Source organism: Puma concolor, chromosome C1 (assembly GCF_028749965.1).
Source record: "Puma concolor isolate L17-30 chromosome C1, mPumCon1.1.hap2, whole genome shotgun sequence".
Classification (NCBI taxonomy): Eukaryota; Metazoa; Chordata; class Mammalia; order Carnivora; family Felidae; genus Puma; species Puma concolor.
The window spans coordinates 216,381,728-216,398,186 of record NC_141674.1 but is presented as its reverse complement, the minus strand read 5'-3'; the positions used below and the strand labels follow the sequence as shown (position 1 = coordinate 216,398,186).

General features: G+C 53.6%; 1 protein-coding gene across 1 annotated transcript in view; it reads right to left on the bottom strand.

Moving 5' to 3' along the window:
* The window catches only part of INPP5D (inositol polyphosphate-5-phosphatase D), a 125,489-nt gene that overhangs the window by 64,547 nt on the left and 44,483 nt on the right, over positions 1-16,459 (bottom strand). The window contains exons 3-4 of the mRNA XM_086719963.1: positions 6,104-6,254; positions 3,440-3,611 (exon numbers count right to left, since the gene is read on the bottom strand). Coding sequence (XP_086576089.1) covers positions 3,440-3,611; positions 6,104-6,254 — 323 coding nt within the window. The remainder of the gene's footprint in view (positions 1-3,439; positions 3,612-6,103; positions 6,255-16,459) is intronic.

Here is a 16,459-nt window from a genome sequence, read left to right as displayed (position 1 = left end):
CCTGCCACCCCCCTGCCCCCACCCTGGGTTACTTTATTATTTTTTTTTTAATTTTTTTTTTAACGTTTATTTATTTTTGAGACAGAGAGAGACAGAGCATGAATGGGGGAGGGTCAGAGAGAGAGGAGACACAGAATCTGAAACAGGCTCCAGGCTCTGAGCGGTCAGCACAGAGCCTGACACGGGGCTCAAACTCACGGACCGTGAGATCATGACCTGAGCCGAAGTCGGACGCTCAACCGACTGAGCCACCCAGGCGCCCCTGGGTTACTTTAGAGTCTTTGTTCCTGTAATGATTCAAATCATAATCACAGCAAATATTTCCAGGGCGTAACATAGCACTCACTCTGCTAAGCACTTAATGCCCCATTTCCCTGTTAGTCTCCAAACCAATGTTAGGAGGCAGTTATTATTATTATTATTGTTATTGTTATTGTTATTATTCCTATTTTACAAATGAGCAAGCTGAGACTAAAGGTTGTTGATCTGCCTGTGTGAAAAAATTATTACAAGCTTTAAAAATCTTTGTTCCAGCCTTGACATATAATCAAGTTGGTGCCACAGGATCTTTGAAAGACTGGAAAGCTGTTGCTCTTAAGCTTTCCTTAAAGCTGGAAAGGCCCTCGGCCATTGGTCATTCGGACTGACTTAGAGTGAGAAGTCAGCAACTATTTACACACCGGCTGTCATCACATTGAAGGTTAATCTACACTCATTCTGGGTCTTGACATCATAAAAATCCAGTTTCTGCCTGAGTCTGTCTCTGAAAAGGACAAAGTCACTCCCACGGCAGTAAGGTATGTATTTTAACGGTTCCAAAGACTACCGACTCATAATTCTGAGACCACGAGTGCTTGTTATAGGAAGCTGTATTTGTTAGGACGTTTGTCATAGGAAAGTGTTCACATAAAGATGCGAACTCTAGGGGCGCCTGGGTGGCGCAGTCAGTTAAGCGTCCGACTTCAGCCAGGTCACGATCTCGCTGTCCGTGAGTTCGAGCCCCGCATCGGGCTCTGGGCTGATGGCTCAGAGCCTGGAGCCTGTTTCCGATTCTGTGTCTCCCTCTCTCTCTCTGCCCCTCCCCCGTTCATGCTCTGTCTCTCTCTGTCCCAAAAATAAATAAACGTTGAAAAAAAAAAATTAAAAAAAAAAAAGATGCGAACTCTGTTTATCAGAGAAGCCTGATTTCACTCAGCAGTCTCATAATAACTATTAACTATGGCCTGATTAGATCTAATTAACTTGCACAAAAGACTGTGCAGGCTGTCTTATAGCGAAGAATAATCAAAAGGCAGTCCTTCATGTAAAAAGCTATTTTCCATGCAAAACAAACTGACTTTATTATTTACTTTTTTAATGTTTATTTTATTTTTGAGAGAGAGACAGGGACAAAGCGAGAGTGGGGGAGGAGCAGAGAGAGAAGGAGACACAGAATCCGAAGCAGGCTCCAGGCTCTGAGCTGTCAGCACAGAGCCCGACACGGGGCTCGAACTCACGGACCGCGAGATCGTGACCTGAGCCGAAGTCGGACACTCAACCGACTGCGCCACCCAAGCGCCCTAAAACAGACTGACTTTAAAACACAAGGCAGGGGCGCCTGGGTGGCGCAGTCGGTTGAGCGTCCGACTTCAGCCAGGTCACGATCTCGCGGTCCGTGAGTTCGAGCCCCGCATCAGGCTCTGGGCTGATGGCTCAGAGCCTGGAGCCTGTTTCCGATTCTGTGTCTCCCTCTCTCTCTGCCCCTCCCCCGTTCATGCTCTGTCTCTCTCTGTCCCAAAGATGAATAAATGTTGAAAAAAAAAAAAAATTAAAAAAAAAAACAAAACAAAACAAAAAAAAAAACACAAGGCAGAATCTCAGTCTTCCACGACCCAGAAGAGCACAGAGGACAAGCCCTGTGTCACTGCTTCCGTGGTCCCGCCACCGTGCTCCGTTTACTCATCCCCAGCTCCAGCAGAAGTGTGAGGAGGGCCCCACTGCCATGTGTTAGCTGAGGAGCAGAAACAGAGAGCACACAAGCCCCCAGCCGCCCCCTGCCCTCTCTCTCGAGGCTGCACACCTCGTCCTGTGTCACTGTGCCGGGCGGCCCGAGAGAGCACCTGTCCCTAGAGAGGAGGGACTGACCAGGACATGCCAGGGAGTCGGGAGCCTATTTCCCCAAGGAGCTCAGTCCATTTAGCATCTAACCCTGGAGAGAAACAGACCCTCGTGGAAACTGCACGATGGCTCTATACGGAATGGTTTACTAAGTAGTTGTTATGTGCACACAAGGAGGGAGTAGGGGTGATAACACCTCGACAGGTTGAAAACATTGGGGATTTAGCTATTTCAGGGACAACACAAGTCATTCAAGGAGTGCACACAGGATGTGACCTGGTGGGCCTACAGAAGAATCCAGGGGTATTCAAAGTGGAAATATAACAACACCAGGTAGCCTAGCAACCAGGCGGCTCGTGTGTACTTTGAGGCATTTCCTCTGTATTTTGCCAAATCGGATGGTGGGAGAGCTGTCCTCACTGATCCTTCAGGCTAGAGAGATTGCATTAGCCCTGAAGCTAATTAGCCCTGCATCAGCCCCTCGATATTCTTTGAGGGGGCCTTTTTCCCACAAAGAAACAAACAAAAAAACATATTTTTAAGATTCTTAATGCACGGAAGTCACCGCGTACTAACTTATTAGCTCATTCAGCACCACCTGGGCAGTCCTCCTCCGTGCCAGGCAATGTGCTGGGCACTGGGGCATCCTTCCCCTCAGAGAGCTCCCTCCTGTTAAGGCCACCCGCCCTGGCCGGTCTTGTACTCAGGGCCTGTGGTCTGTAACACAACTCCCACCCCTCCCACACGATACCCCCACTTGCCACCATCCAGCAGGGGAAGTGTTGGGCCTGCTGAGAGAGACACAGGAGGACACAGCAAGGAAGCTGCAGGGTCTCATCGACACGGACCCGTAGGAGCCAGTGTGGGCCTACATACGGGACAAGATCCCGGGAGCCTGGACTCAAATCAAGGAGATTCTAAAGAATTAGAATGACTGCATGTCCCACGGAGAAAGGAGAGGCGTGCGGTGTAGATCACAGCCCATACCATACACAGAGACACTGATCTGGCTGATGTACGGGTGACCAAGGTGGCCCCCTCGGAGCTGGGCCCAGAGCAGGAAAGGGCCACATGGCAGGTCCAGCCTGCAGTGAACCCTCTGTGGCCCATCGGACTCCATGGACCCCACGGCAGTCGCGATATTTGTGATGCGAGAGGATGCCACGTGCGGTTCACGGCGAGCCCCGGGCAGGGGATCACAGCATAGGCCCCTGACGTCTGGACCAGGCCTCCGCAGCGGAGGACGGCTCGTCCGTCCATAACCAGCTCCTGCCAGGCAGCAGGGCGTGGTGGGGACGGAGGCGGGCCTCTGAGACGCGAGCCACGTGGTGGAGGGACTCACCCACTAGTGTCTATGCTCTGCAGTCGCTGAAGCAATAGCTCGGAAAGGCTCGACCAGCTGACCTCGGTGGCTCTCGGATTCTCGCTGGAAGCAGGGGCCTCCTTGGCCTCACATGGCCCGGCAGGTAAAGGGATGTTTCTCGGTGGCAGCTCAGGAGGGGACAGGACACCTTCTACTCAAGAGAAGAGCAGGAACGCCATTTGGTCTGAGCACTCGCTTCTCTCAGGGTCACCCCCCGCTACAGAGGGTCTCTGGCGTAGTGACCCCTCCCGTGTCGGGGAGGGGGGGTCCAGGCCGCTGCGCCCAGTTACAGACCCCATCTGTGCCTGCATGGTCCCCTCTGTCTCTGCTCCCTGACTAGATGGGGGGCCTGCTGATGACAGGGACCCGGTCTTAGAAGTCTTTGGCCATGCGGCTAGGTTGGCCCATTGAGGCGCTCAGCAAACACCCGCCAGCTGGGCACCGGGCAGGGCTGCTGGCCTTGGACAGGTGGAGCCAGCAGCCTCAGCGGGAAGGCCAGCTTTCGGGGCTGAGGCAGGAGCCCTGGATGGGGCACAGGCCCAGTTCCCCAGACAGGAGGCGCAAGGGTGGGGAGCAAGCAGGCCCGGCTCCTCTCTCTCCCACCCCCCCCCTTCCTCTGCTTTCCCTCCAGCTTCTGCTGTTCCTTCTCTCCCCACCATACCCTAGGAGACAAATAGAGAAAGCGAGGGCCTCCTTCACCCAGAGAACTGAAGTATAAAACAAACAACTTGAATTTGGCCTGGGAGAAAGGACTCCTGCACATTCACCCTCAGGGGAACTGCTCTCCTGTGCACAGCACAAATGGACGAGGGATCCGAGCCCCTTGGGTCCAAGACCTCCTGTCTGGGGCCTCCTCCCACACCGAATGGCCACACCAGGGCCCCCTGCCACAGGGCTGCCCCGGGGACATTATCTTTAAAGGATGAGCTCGTCACACTCTCCGTGGCCTGGGGTTCTTTCGGTGATATGAGTGCGTTTTGAGCCCTGGGGGACTGGCAGCACCTTGAGACCTGAGCCAAATCAGACCCCTGGACCGGGCGGAGGGGGTGACTGTCACACTGCTTGGGTTCGAGCCCACAACTGCGCCTCCTTTGGGGAAGTGAAGCCAGCCGTCACGAGACTGGGTTTCTCTTCCCAGCTGCTAGTGAGGGTGCCGGGGTCTTTCTCCAGACAGCCATCCCCGGAAAGCCATCAGGTGTGCTGGGAGTGAGGACACCAGCGTGTGAAGGGCATTTCTGCAAGACGGCTTCTCAGCATCAAGGCCGAGGCCTTGGGGACAGCCGGGGGACATGTGGCCGTGGCATGGAGCAGGTGAGTGACCCTGGACTCGCCCAGGAACACGTCATCTGGGGCTATTTCAGATGAGGGCGCCTCTTACTCAGCGGAGGGAGGTGAGAAGGGACACGGGCTGCCTGGGCCTCGTCTCAGTCTCCACGGAGCTTCGGTCCTTTTCCATCACTCTGCCTGGCCCTCACCTCCTCTGCTGAGGCGGTCTATGAACTGTGCAACCACTCAGAGTGGGTCCCCAGGAAGTCAGGAGGAAGATGGGCCCGTGGCCCACAAGCCAGCCCGTGGGAGTGGGGTGAAAAGGGCACCCAGCACATGGCGGGCAGCAGCCTGCAGGGACAGGGTGGGAGCCAGCCCAGGGACCTCAGCATCTCTGGTCTAACCTGCCCCCTCTTAGGGGGGGCAAGTCCAGGGGACCTGTTTCCAGGCCCTGGGACTTAGGAGGAACCCTGACCAGTTGAAGGGCTCAGTTACTTATCTCAGGTTTTCTTTTAGGAAGTAAACTTTTTTTTTTTAAACGTTTATTTATTTATTTTGAGAGAGAGAGAGAGAGTGCGCGAGCAGGGGAGGGGCAGAGAGAGAGGGACTGAAAATCCCAAGCAGGCTCCACACTGTCAGTGCAGAGCCCAGTGTGGGGCTCGAACCCACAAACCATGAGATCATGACCTGAGCTGAAATCAAGAGTCGGACGCTTAACTGACTAAGCTGAACAGGCGCCCCAGAAAGCAAACTTTTGAGGCGAAAAGGGTGCCGTCCAGGTGGGGTTCTGTGCTGCAGGGTCCTCTGCCGGGCTCCTGTTTGACTGGTCTGTGGCCCTCCACGGTTTTAAGGGGAGGCCTGACTCTCACAGACTTTTCAGGGGCTCTACTGTTTTTTCCTTTTAGAGATGATATAAAGAAACACCTCTCTCACAGGCCTTCCAGTTAGTTACAAGTATTTCCTCATCCATTCTCTTTACAGTGAAATGCAGCTAGTTATTTTGATGAGGATGGGAGCTGCATATATTGAGTGCTTACTGTGTACTACATTCATTGACTCATTTGGTGACACCCCGACAGGTACATATTATTTTTACTGTCTCTTTAAGAGAAGTCTGTGGTTCAGAGAGGTTAAGTAGTTTGCCCAAGGTCACACAGCTATGAAGCTGGGGAACAGGAAGTCTGACCCAGGTCTGTCTGACCCTAGAGCTACCTTGCTAGCTTGTCCTTAGCCACCACATCACCCTCTCTCCCTCTGATAATCAGACTCACTTAATCTACAAGGCCTTGTAGTGAAAGAAACATCCCGGGGCTTCTCCCCCCATAGTGCTTAGAGGGTCCCTGTTCCCCTTCTGCCTTCCCGTCCACCCCTTCCTACCTGTGTCCTCCTCTGGCTCATCACCTGCGTCCTCCTCCTCCAGGGGCACTGGATATTGCAGGTGGGTGACCAGACCCATGTTTTCTTTCTTGTAAAACTCGATGAGCTGGTCCAGCTTGGTGAAGAACCTCATGGGGACACCTTCGGACGCCTGAGGACAGAACCCCAAACAGAAACACATTTGAACTGGCTGGGACATCACCTAACCACAAAGGCCACCTGTAGCAGAGACCAACAAGGCCGAGGGAGTGACCTCGATCCAGAAAAAGCCCTGGGCTCCCACGCAGTGTCTGTCCGCCACGCCCACACCCTCACATCCTGGAACCAGCAGCCCCAAGAGCCAGTCTGCAAAAGGCACAAATAGGACAGTTTTAAAGATTCTTTTTCTTTGTTTGTTTTTTTTAACTTTTATTTTAAAAAGCATTTGGTTATACAAGGAATACATTTTCATTATGGCAAAATTAGAAAATACAGCCTTTTTTTAAAAAAGAACTCACCTGTAGTCCCAAACCCCAAGAGACCTACTTTTTTTAAATTTAATTTAATTTAATTTTTTTTTTTTTTTTTTTTTTTGAGAGAGAGAAAGACAGAGTGTGAGTGAGGGAGGGGCAGAGAGAGAGGGAGACACAGAATCTGAAGCAGGCTCCGGGCTCCTAGCTGTCAGCACAGAGCCCAATGTGGGGCTCAAACCCACAAACCATGAGATCATGACCTGAGCCAAAGTCGGATGCTCAACCAACTGAGATGTGCAGGCACCCTAGACCTACTTTTAATACATGGGAATAAGTTTTTCTAGACTGTGTGTATATGTGTGTTCTGTTGGGGAATTATTTTTATTTCCTCTCACCACCCCCACCCCCCGCCCAAGATAATTTATCTTTAAACACAAGGCAATCTATTCTGGCAATTGTTTTGCTTTAATTTTAATATTTTCATTTGCTAAAATTCTGTTTTATCAAAGCTCAGAAAAATGGTGAGGCAGCACAGTATTTTTCCCTGATTTATATCTCTGTTGCTGATGACAGAGGAGCCCGCAGGTGATTCTGCAGTGCTGTTCAAATGCCCTGGGGCCAGGTCTCCTTCCTCTTGCTTGTACAGTGGCTCCAGCAAAAAATTCAAGGTGGGCCTTGGGCAGCCAGCATTGCTAATGGAGGCTCCACCCACTGAGGCCCCGCCCATACCAAGAAGCCATCAGGCGGCAGGGCTGGATGTGAGAACCGCAAGGAGACTCACCTTCTCTTGAATGCAGTACCCTACCCTCCTAACCCACCGTGTCCCCAAGTCCTGTCCACCCTTCCTGTCCAGTACTTTGCCTGCCTCTCCTCGTGCTCCCTGTCTCAAGGAATGGCAGCATCATGTCCCCACTGGCATAGCCAGAAACCCAGAGGCATCTTGGACTTCTCCCTCCCTCTGGCACAGAGGGCAAACGTGGACAGTGTGAGCCCGGGTGTTCCGGATCCAGCCAAGAAGCGGTTGAGTGGGGTTGCTGCCCTGGGTGGAGGAGGGAGATGTAGCCGGGCTCTGGGGAGGAGCAGTGAGCCTGGTGCAGCTGGACAGGGGAAAGGGACCAGGCTGTTGGTGGGCACAGGGATGATACAAAAGGACGCCCCTTTCTGGGCGGGGCTTCCCTGGAGTCAGAGCACAGCCATCTGGGTCCTAACACTAAGTTCATCTGCATTTTCATAACACTCATCTTGTCCACGGCAGTCATGTAATTTTATTTATTTATTTTCAAAATGTTTATTTATTTATATTGGCAGAGAGTGCACACAAGCAGGGGAGGGGCATAGAGAGAGGGAAAGAGAGAATCTCAAGCAGTTTTCATGCTGTCAGCGCAGTGCCTGATGTCGGGCTCGATCTCATGAACCGTGAAATCATGACCTGAGATGAAATCAAGAATCGGGTGCCTAACAGACTGTACCACCCAGGCGCCCGCTGTCAGTCATGGAATTTTACAATAAGCTGAGAAGGTGCCATCGCTGGAGTTTGAAACCAGAGGTCCAAATGCTCCCCTGGGGGCTGCCAGCAGCCTTCTTGCTGAAGGGGCTGGGACTGACCACAGGTGGGAAGGAAGGCCAACAGGACAATAGGGTGGGGGATGGAAAGCCTGCCAGGTGGGCGAACGCAGGGGGTCTGGCTTAGTGTGGCCGGACCGTCCTGACTTGCCCACCTCCAAGTCAGGTACCCATTACTCCAGCATGGTTGGGACTGACGTGGGAGGCTGGGGGTGGCTGCTTGGACTGGAGGTCTTCACGAAGGGCTACAGGTAAGTGGGATTGGGATAGCAAACGAAGCAGCATGACCCAGACCGGGACAGACCCAGACCTCTGGGAACAGACCAGGACTCAGACCTGTCCCTGAGGCCCTGCTCCTGGTGGTTAACCCCATGCTGTAGTGAGGATGCATTTGCCTTCAACAAGAATCCACCTGACTTTCACCTCGGCTCTCCACGTGGCCTCTCTGTCTCTCCAAGTGTATTCGTTTGTGCATTTGCACCACGCGCGTGTAAATCTGTACGTGAGGCTATGTGTGTGTGACTGTGCTGTTTAAGCCAGTTAGTAAATTTATAGTTTAACAAAGGGGTTTTTTTAAAGATTATTTTCAATACATTCCCTATTGTCGCAAAGCCCCATGTTAAGCAATCTCTTTCAAACATTATGGAACCAGAAATCTCTGAGCAGCAGACCTTCTCAAAAGCAACAAGAATAGGTTCAAAACCAAAAATGAGCAGAATAACAACAATAATCTGACATGATGCAAGGTCGATGAACTCACTTCCATTAAAGCGGCCGTGGTGAGTGTCACCTTGCCAAAGAATTTGCAGCTAATGGACGACAAGCTTTTAGGCGTATGGAACGAGGATGTGAAACCACCAAAGAAAGCCAAAGGGAAACGGCTCATATGCGAGTGTGGAAGAGGGTTCTCTGCCAGGAATGTGCGTCTGAGGGGGGCACGCTGGAGGTGGGACTTAAGAGGCATCGATGCTAAGATACACGTTATTACGCATAGCCCTAAAAAGGCTAACGCGTAAACTATGATCCGCCATTAAGCATGGACACGTTTTATTTCAGAAACGTTCAATGCGAGAAAATAAGCGTCTTAGAACTGATGAAATACAGTGTCTTAAGCACGCAGAGGAACAGGGCCCCCTAACATGAATCTAATCCCTACAGATCCCGTGAGGCAGGAGGCAGGCGGGAGGACCAGGCAGCTAGAAGCAGATGCAGAGTGCTGTTGGTGGGACAGACATGCCGGACCCTGCCTGTGTTTGGACGGCTCACGGAGGCCAGGGAGGCAGGGCCTGGCAAACCCAGGAAGGCAGACGGTGAAGGTTGAGCCCCGGCCTCAAGGACCGTCTTTGGGGACGGGCGCGCAAGCCAGTGAATGGTCACTGAAAGGCACTGCTTCCTGGGGGGAGGGGATGCCTTCCTGCACCTCCCCCACCACTTCTGAGAGGGAAGCACCCAGGAAAGGCATGGGGCGCTCGCCAGGGGGCAGGTCTACATGAAGATCCCACGCGGAGTGAAGACACGCTGTGCACGTGTGGGTCAACAGTGAGCAGCCTGTCTCAACAGGCAACACAGACGCGGAGGAAACGTGGATGGCAGGATGCCAATTAGGCCAAAGTCAGGGTCTCTCCGGAGGAGGAACTGTTCTCATCAGTATTTGCTCTTGGCACTAAGATTTGAAGGGGTTCGCAGAGACTCCTGGAATAACTTATGTTCAAAGCACATTCTAGAACAGCAACAGGAAGAGAAAAAGGTCAGGGTGCCCAGGATTCTATAAGCTCCTGAGCTGGCCCAGGCTGAGGGTGGGGTGCAGGGGTGAGGAGTGCAGCGCAGACAGGAGGTGGGCGTCCCCACCTGGCAGGCACAGAAAGGAGCAGCCCAGCTGTGGCCTTCCTGCTCCTCAGCCGGACCTAGAAAGGCTCTCCACTCAGGTAGGGTGGCCAAGAGGGTGGGGTGGTGTGGCCAGCAAGGGGATGGGGCTGCTCAGAGGAGAGCCAGACTTGGGGGCCACCTAGCAAACACTGTCAAGTCAATGACAGGAGCAGGGAGTCAGCTGTCAGGGCTTCCAGGTGAACAGGGCGCTGACCGTGGGCCAGCAGGAACACTGAGGTCCCTCGGGGATAGGGGCCAGGTCACGTTCATATCCACGTTACCACGTACCCTGTGGTCAGGGGCCAGGTCTGGGGGCCCTGACAGTGGGAGGTCCCAGCAACTAGTGGCTGGATGGACTTGCTCTGGTGGAGTCGGGGTAGGATCCGGGTATCTGGAGCCAGGAGAGATGGTCAGAGAGGACCCGATGTGGGTCCGGGGCAGGGGGATACAAAGAAACGGGGTGGGGCGGTGTTGGCAGTGGGGAGGTCCCCCCTCTCACCACCCAGGACCACAGCCCTCCCTCAAAAGTGCTGCCTTTCCAACAACTTGCACCTACAAATGCTGACAAGAAGTCTGTTGTATGTATCACTCAGGTCCTGGCAGGAGCCGGATGTCACGTGACATCAGGGCCTTGGGGGAGAATTTAGTGGATGGGAGTGCAGGGATACCAATGAGAGGGGCACAGCCTTCCGGAGCCAGCAACAGGGGACCAGCTGCCGCCCTGTGGCACCACCCACGAAGGGGGGCAGGTGTAGGAACCCCAAGAGGGCTGTCCGGCAGGAGCTGTGGCCCTCTGTGGCCAGGACAGGCCGTCCTGCACCCTCACGTGGCTGTGCCTCCCCTCCACCAGCTGGAAACCAGGGCTGGGGAGGGAGCGAAGGTGGGCTCTACCGGAAAAGCCTCGGCACATGCAGGCGGTGCTGGCTGGGCCCCCAGGGAAGCAGTGGGAAGGCAGCGCTCACATGGGCAGAGGGAACCGGCCGCGCTTTCGGGGAAGGGGGGCTGCCCTCCATCCTTGACTGTTGGGGCCTCCAGACTTTGTTCCGCATTCCGCAGCCACTGCCTTCCTGAGGAGATTTATCGAGTCATTTTGAAACAGAGAAACCCTGAAGCCCCACGTTAGACTTGCACTGAGAGCGTGAGCCCCACGTGATTATAGACCCTCCGCAGGGTACTGCCAATGGATGACCGGCTTTCCACTCTGTGGCAACTCCCCTGCCACCAGGAGTGAGTTCCTTCTCTCTTCGGCAGACACCTAGAGCACATACCAGCTCGACTTTGAAAATGCAAAGAGCGAAGCATCTCCCGCGCTAGGTCAGCCTGTCAACTTACGGCGTGTGGGCACAGAGCAGACAGGCGCCTCTCGGGATTTGTGGGATCGACAGAACGGATATGAATTGATGTTCATCACCAAAAGTCACACAGGAAAAAATATGGTAGGGGGTAGTTCAGATGGTGAAACAGAACACCGGTCTCTTCTGTCTCCGTTACAATCTCGTCTCTGGAATGTTCCAGGCACTTTCCAGCACTAGCATTTCCACAAAGCCCTCGTCCCCTCACCCAGCGATGCCTGCCTCCCGACAAGTTTCTTAGTCCTAGAAGGAAAGGGACCCTGCTTGGCTCAGCCTCAAACAGTCCCTGAAGCCCCTTCAAGGGTAATGACCCGCCCCACCTCTGTTTGGGGAGATGTGCTCATGGCATAAAACAGGCCTCGCGTTTGAAAAGTTGCAGAAGGAAACAGAGATGCGGGTTGCCAGGCTGGGCCTTGCAGGGAAAGGCCTCTTCCCCCACCATCTGGCCCCTGAGCTCACCCAGGTACAGTGCTCCTGGGGAAGGTACAGCAAGGGAAGAGGGCCAGCCCCAGCCCCAGGGCTCAGGAAGAGACCACCACCAGGGTCTTTGAGACAAAGGGCAGCTGTATATCCAGTCTGTTGAGACTCAGGGCTGTGCACTCTGAGAAATGTGGTATGTCCAGAAATAACTGCGACTTTCAGACACCCTCCGGAGGAAGGGTGAGCAGGGCAGGGAGGCCAGAGCGCTGGATGGGCTAAACTTTCCCAGGGGGTAACTTTAACTTCAGCACTGTCTGGGATCTCTAAATGGGGAACCGAAAGAGCCCTAACACACAGGAGGAAGCCAGCACAGGGAGCAGAGTGGGATCCGACGGGGGAGCCAGGAAGCCACTGCTGCAAGGCGCCTCCTCCTCAAGCTTCCGCCAATTAACAAGCATATACAATCGCTTTAAATTAACAAGCATATGCAGTCACCGTGCAGAGGACGAGACAGTACTACGGAGCGGGGGAAGAAGCCCCAGACCGTGTTCGTTATCCCACTACAGCAAAGCATTTCATTTAAGTTCAGGGAGAAAGTCACTAGAGGTTCTTGAGCAGGTGACGATACAGTTTGGCTGCTGTGAAGAAGGGGCCGGGAGGGCTGTGGGGAGGCCGGTGTCACTGTTGTCCCCATTTTCCCTTGGAGGCTGGAGAGGCGTTGGAGGCCTCAGAGGGGCAGTGGGGGCAGGGCTGGATTCAGCCCAGGCCTCGTGGCCCCCCAGACACGGGGCTCCCACACATCCCCTGAGGCACCGTGCCAATGGAGCAGAGGGAGGGGGAACATCCAGGCCCAGCCTCCGTTTCTGGGGCATCACCTCCTGACCTCTGAGGTCCAGCAGTGTTTCCTCTACTCAGAGAGGAGCTCAGCAGGGGCTGGACACCGCTGTCCCCTCTGCTGCCAGCTGCAGCTGGGACCCACCTCCCTTTGGCCACCGCCTCTGCCTTCCCTCTGTTTTCTCTCCTTGGCTTCCTTCTGCCCTCGGGGTTGTTCTTAATCCTTTACAACCTTCTCTCTCTCAACACCTCTTCCTAAGAATTGCAGGCCCCAACTTGGGTGAAGAAGGAGGAAGCAGAGAGACCTTTGGGGGCTTTGCAGAGTTTGGATTTTGTTCTAAAATTGATTTGGAGCCACTAAAGACATTTAAAAGCGTGTGCGTGTGTACTTGATCAGATTCACATTTTTGAAAATGTCAGTTTGGCTAGTTAGTGTAGGGCAGGATAGAGTCTGCGGGGCGGGGAGCCTAGCAGCCCCACTCTGGTGCTTAAACGGGGGAGGTGTGGTGGAGGGCCAGGGGCCAGGATGGAGCCAGAGCTGTGCCCGGAGCAGCCAGGGAAGGGGTCGGTGAGGGACAAGGGGCCAGATCTCTGGTTTTAGTGAGGGACGCTCCAGATCTCTGGTTTTAGTAACTTGGTTGATGTCAGTGCCCCTTAATGAGGAAAAAGGAGGGGATAGTCCTGTTTGGGAAGAGCTTTGGAGGCCAACTTCAGATCTAGAAATTCCTCTTCAACTATATGGCCTAGGAGGGACCCCAGGATGTGTCTCCTTAAAAACCAGTCAGCCCTGCCCTTCCCTCCCTCTCCTTTTTTTCTTCTCTTTAATTTTTTTTTTTAACGTTTATTTATTTTTGAGACAGAGAGAGACAGAGCATGAATGGGGGAGGGTCACAGAGAGAGGGAGACACAGAATCCGAAACAGGCTCCAGGCTCTGAGCTGTCGGCACAGAGCCCGACGCGGGGCTCGAACCCACGGACCGTGAGATCGTGACCTGAGCTGAAGTTGGACGCTTAACCGACCGAGCCACCCAGGCGCCCCTCTTTAATTTTTTTTTAACGCTTATTTATTTTTGAGAGAGAGAGAGAGAGAAACAGAGCGTGAGCAGAGAATGGGCAGAGAGAGAGGGAGACACAGAACCCGAAGCAGGCTCCAGGCTCCGAGCTGTCAGCACAGAGCCCGACACGGGGCTTGAACCCACAAACCGCGAGATCATGACCTGAGCTGAAGTCGGAGGCTTAACCCACTGAGCCACCCAGGTGCCCCTTTTCTTCTCTTTAAGACATAATCATCAGAGGGCACCTGGGTGGCTCAGTGGGTTAAGCGTCTGACTCATGATCTCATAGTTCGTGAGTTTGAGCCCCACATCGGGCTCTGTGCTGACAGTGTAGAGCCTGTTTGGGGATTCTCTCTCTCTCTCTCTCTCTCTCTCCCCTCCCCCCCCCCCCCCCCGTTCCTCCTCTACTTGTGTTATCTCTCTCACTCAAAATAAATAAAGAAACTTAAAATAAACCATATTGATGGGTTTGCTTCCTTTCCCTGCTCTCCCTTTCAAGGGGCCAGGGCCAGCAGGGCTTTGGGGCCTGGGGCCAAGGAGGCGATCAGCAGGCAGAAGACACAGGTGGGGCAAGGAAGTGGCCGGGACCTTAGAAGGAAGTCTGACGGGGGCCCAGGGGCATAGAGCAGGAGACTGGCTATGCACGGGAAACGGACAAAGGGCGAGAAATACAGAGACAGGGGAGCGGGGCTTCTCGCTGTCAAAGGAGTCAGGCTAGAATGAACTCTAGTGTCGTATTGGACGGGGACGTATCAGGGTGAACTCCGGGCGAGTTCACCTGTTTACAGGTAAACACTGATGCCCGTGTGAGCGTGCATGTGTACCCACACGCGTCCCAGCTCTGTCTGCTGACGCAGCCTGGAGGCAACGACAGATGCCACAGTTGCAGTCAGTAAACCCGGAGCTCAGGTCTCGGTCGCTAAACACCACTCAGCGCTAAAAAGAGCCAGGCTCCCGGGAGAGAAGGCCGATTCCAGGGCCCGGCAGGAAGGGTTTGCGATCGACCTGGGGGCATCCGTTGTCCCAGAAAATAAGGAAGTGCTCAGAAAACAAAGAGGATTATCTGAGCTCCGTTTGAGCAGCAAAACGAATACTGACAATAATTATAATTCATGGAATAAACGCGCACTTGGTGAGTCTATTCTGATGGAAACAAATGAGACGGAGACGCTCTTCCTCACGGGAGAATGCCAATTAATAACTGCTGAAGGAATGATGGAAATCGTCACTGTTTGCCAACCACCACAGTAACAGGAGATTCGGGCAAGCACGCACAGACGCTGAATATGCTGACGCCAGCCGGGAGCGTCTGGAGAGGAATGGGGTGTACAAGTGGCCCAAAATGCACCCTCATAACATAGTGAGTAATTTTAAAGGCAAAGAGAGTAACTTTGTGTGGCGTCTGGGTGGCTCAGTCCATAACACTACCTACGCTTCATCTCCGCTCAGGTCGTGATCCCATGGTTTCTAGGATCGAGCCCCGTGTCGGGCTCTGTGCTGATGGTGTGGAGCCTGCTTGGGACTCTCTCTCTCCCTCTGTCTCTGCCCCTCCTCGGCGTTCTCTGTCTCTCTCTCAGTCTCTCAAAATAAAGAAATAAACTTTAAAAAATAAATAAATAAAGGGAAGGATGGTAACTTTACAACTTATCTTAAGATTAATTTATCTTACTCTGCGCCTCGGTCACATGTAAACGCTTTTTTGAGGTATACGCAGTAATTAAACAGTTTTTAAAATCTGTTTTTGTAACCTAGCCCATTTAACACACACATGTGCACACAAGCAGACACACACAGAGGAGAGGGGTTTACAAGGCATCTTGTCTAAGAGTGCCAGATTTTGAAAAAGTTGGATAAAAACGTTTCTGGAGGCTTGTGTACAAAAACTACATCTTGGAAACATCTTTGACGCTCAGAACTGTAATAATACTGACATACCAAGAATGGAAAGACAACCGTAGGGGGTCACACGGCACGAGCGGACAGAGGCAGGGGCAGGGACCCTGGTGACCTCGGGGTACCCAAAGGGCAGCACAAACTTCTCCAAGGGTCTCCCCTGCCACAGCCCCTCACAAGCGGGAGCGGATGAAGGAGAAAGGGACAACGCTCGGTGCCGGTGGAGGGCACATTGAGGGGTCTTCGAGGGTCTCAGAACTATTTGTGGGACCTTTCAGAGGTGCCACTTTCTGGCAGTCAGGCTGCAAGAAGCTGGAGCCGCCAAGTTTTATTTTTTTAATTTTTGTTAACGTTTACTTATTTTTGAGAGAGAGAGAGAGAGAGAGAGAGAGAGAGAGAGAGAGAGAGAGACTCAGAATCTGAAACAGGCTCCAGGCTCTGAGCTGTCAGCACAGAGCCCGACGTGGGGCTTGAACCCACAGACCCGAACCCACGGAACCGTGAGATCACGACCGGAGCCAAAGTCCTCTGCTTAACTGACTGAGCCACCCAGGCGCCCCTGGAGCTGCCATGTTTTGTAAACAGCCTGGTGTTGTGAGTTCAAGGGGCTTGGAGGGTGGGAGCTATGGAGCACTTGGAGGGGAGGGAGGGAGCAGGTGGGGAACAAGGACTCCCCAGGTGCAGGGGAGAGGCTCTACTCCACCTTTCCTCGTTTAGGAGCCGTGAACAGTCCAGGCGTTGGCCACGGGAGACAGAAGATGAGTTCGTGGTAGCAAGAACACCGTTGCCTGCTGTCGTCCTACGCCAGGGGCAGGGGAGGGGTCCCTCGGAGGGGTCTCCTGGAACCTCTCTGGGGTGACGACCCCACCCTCCCCGAAGGGAAGAAACCGAAACCGGGCCAGGTATGTTAGGCATGTTGTC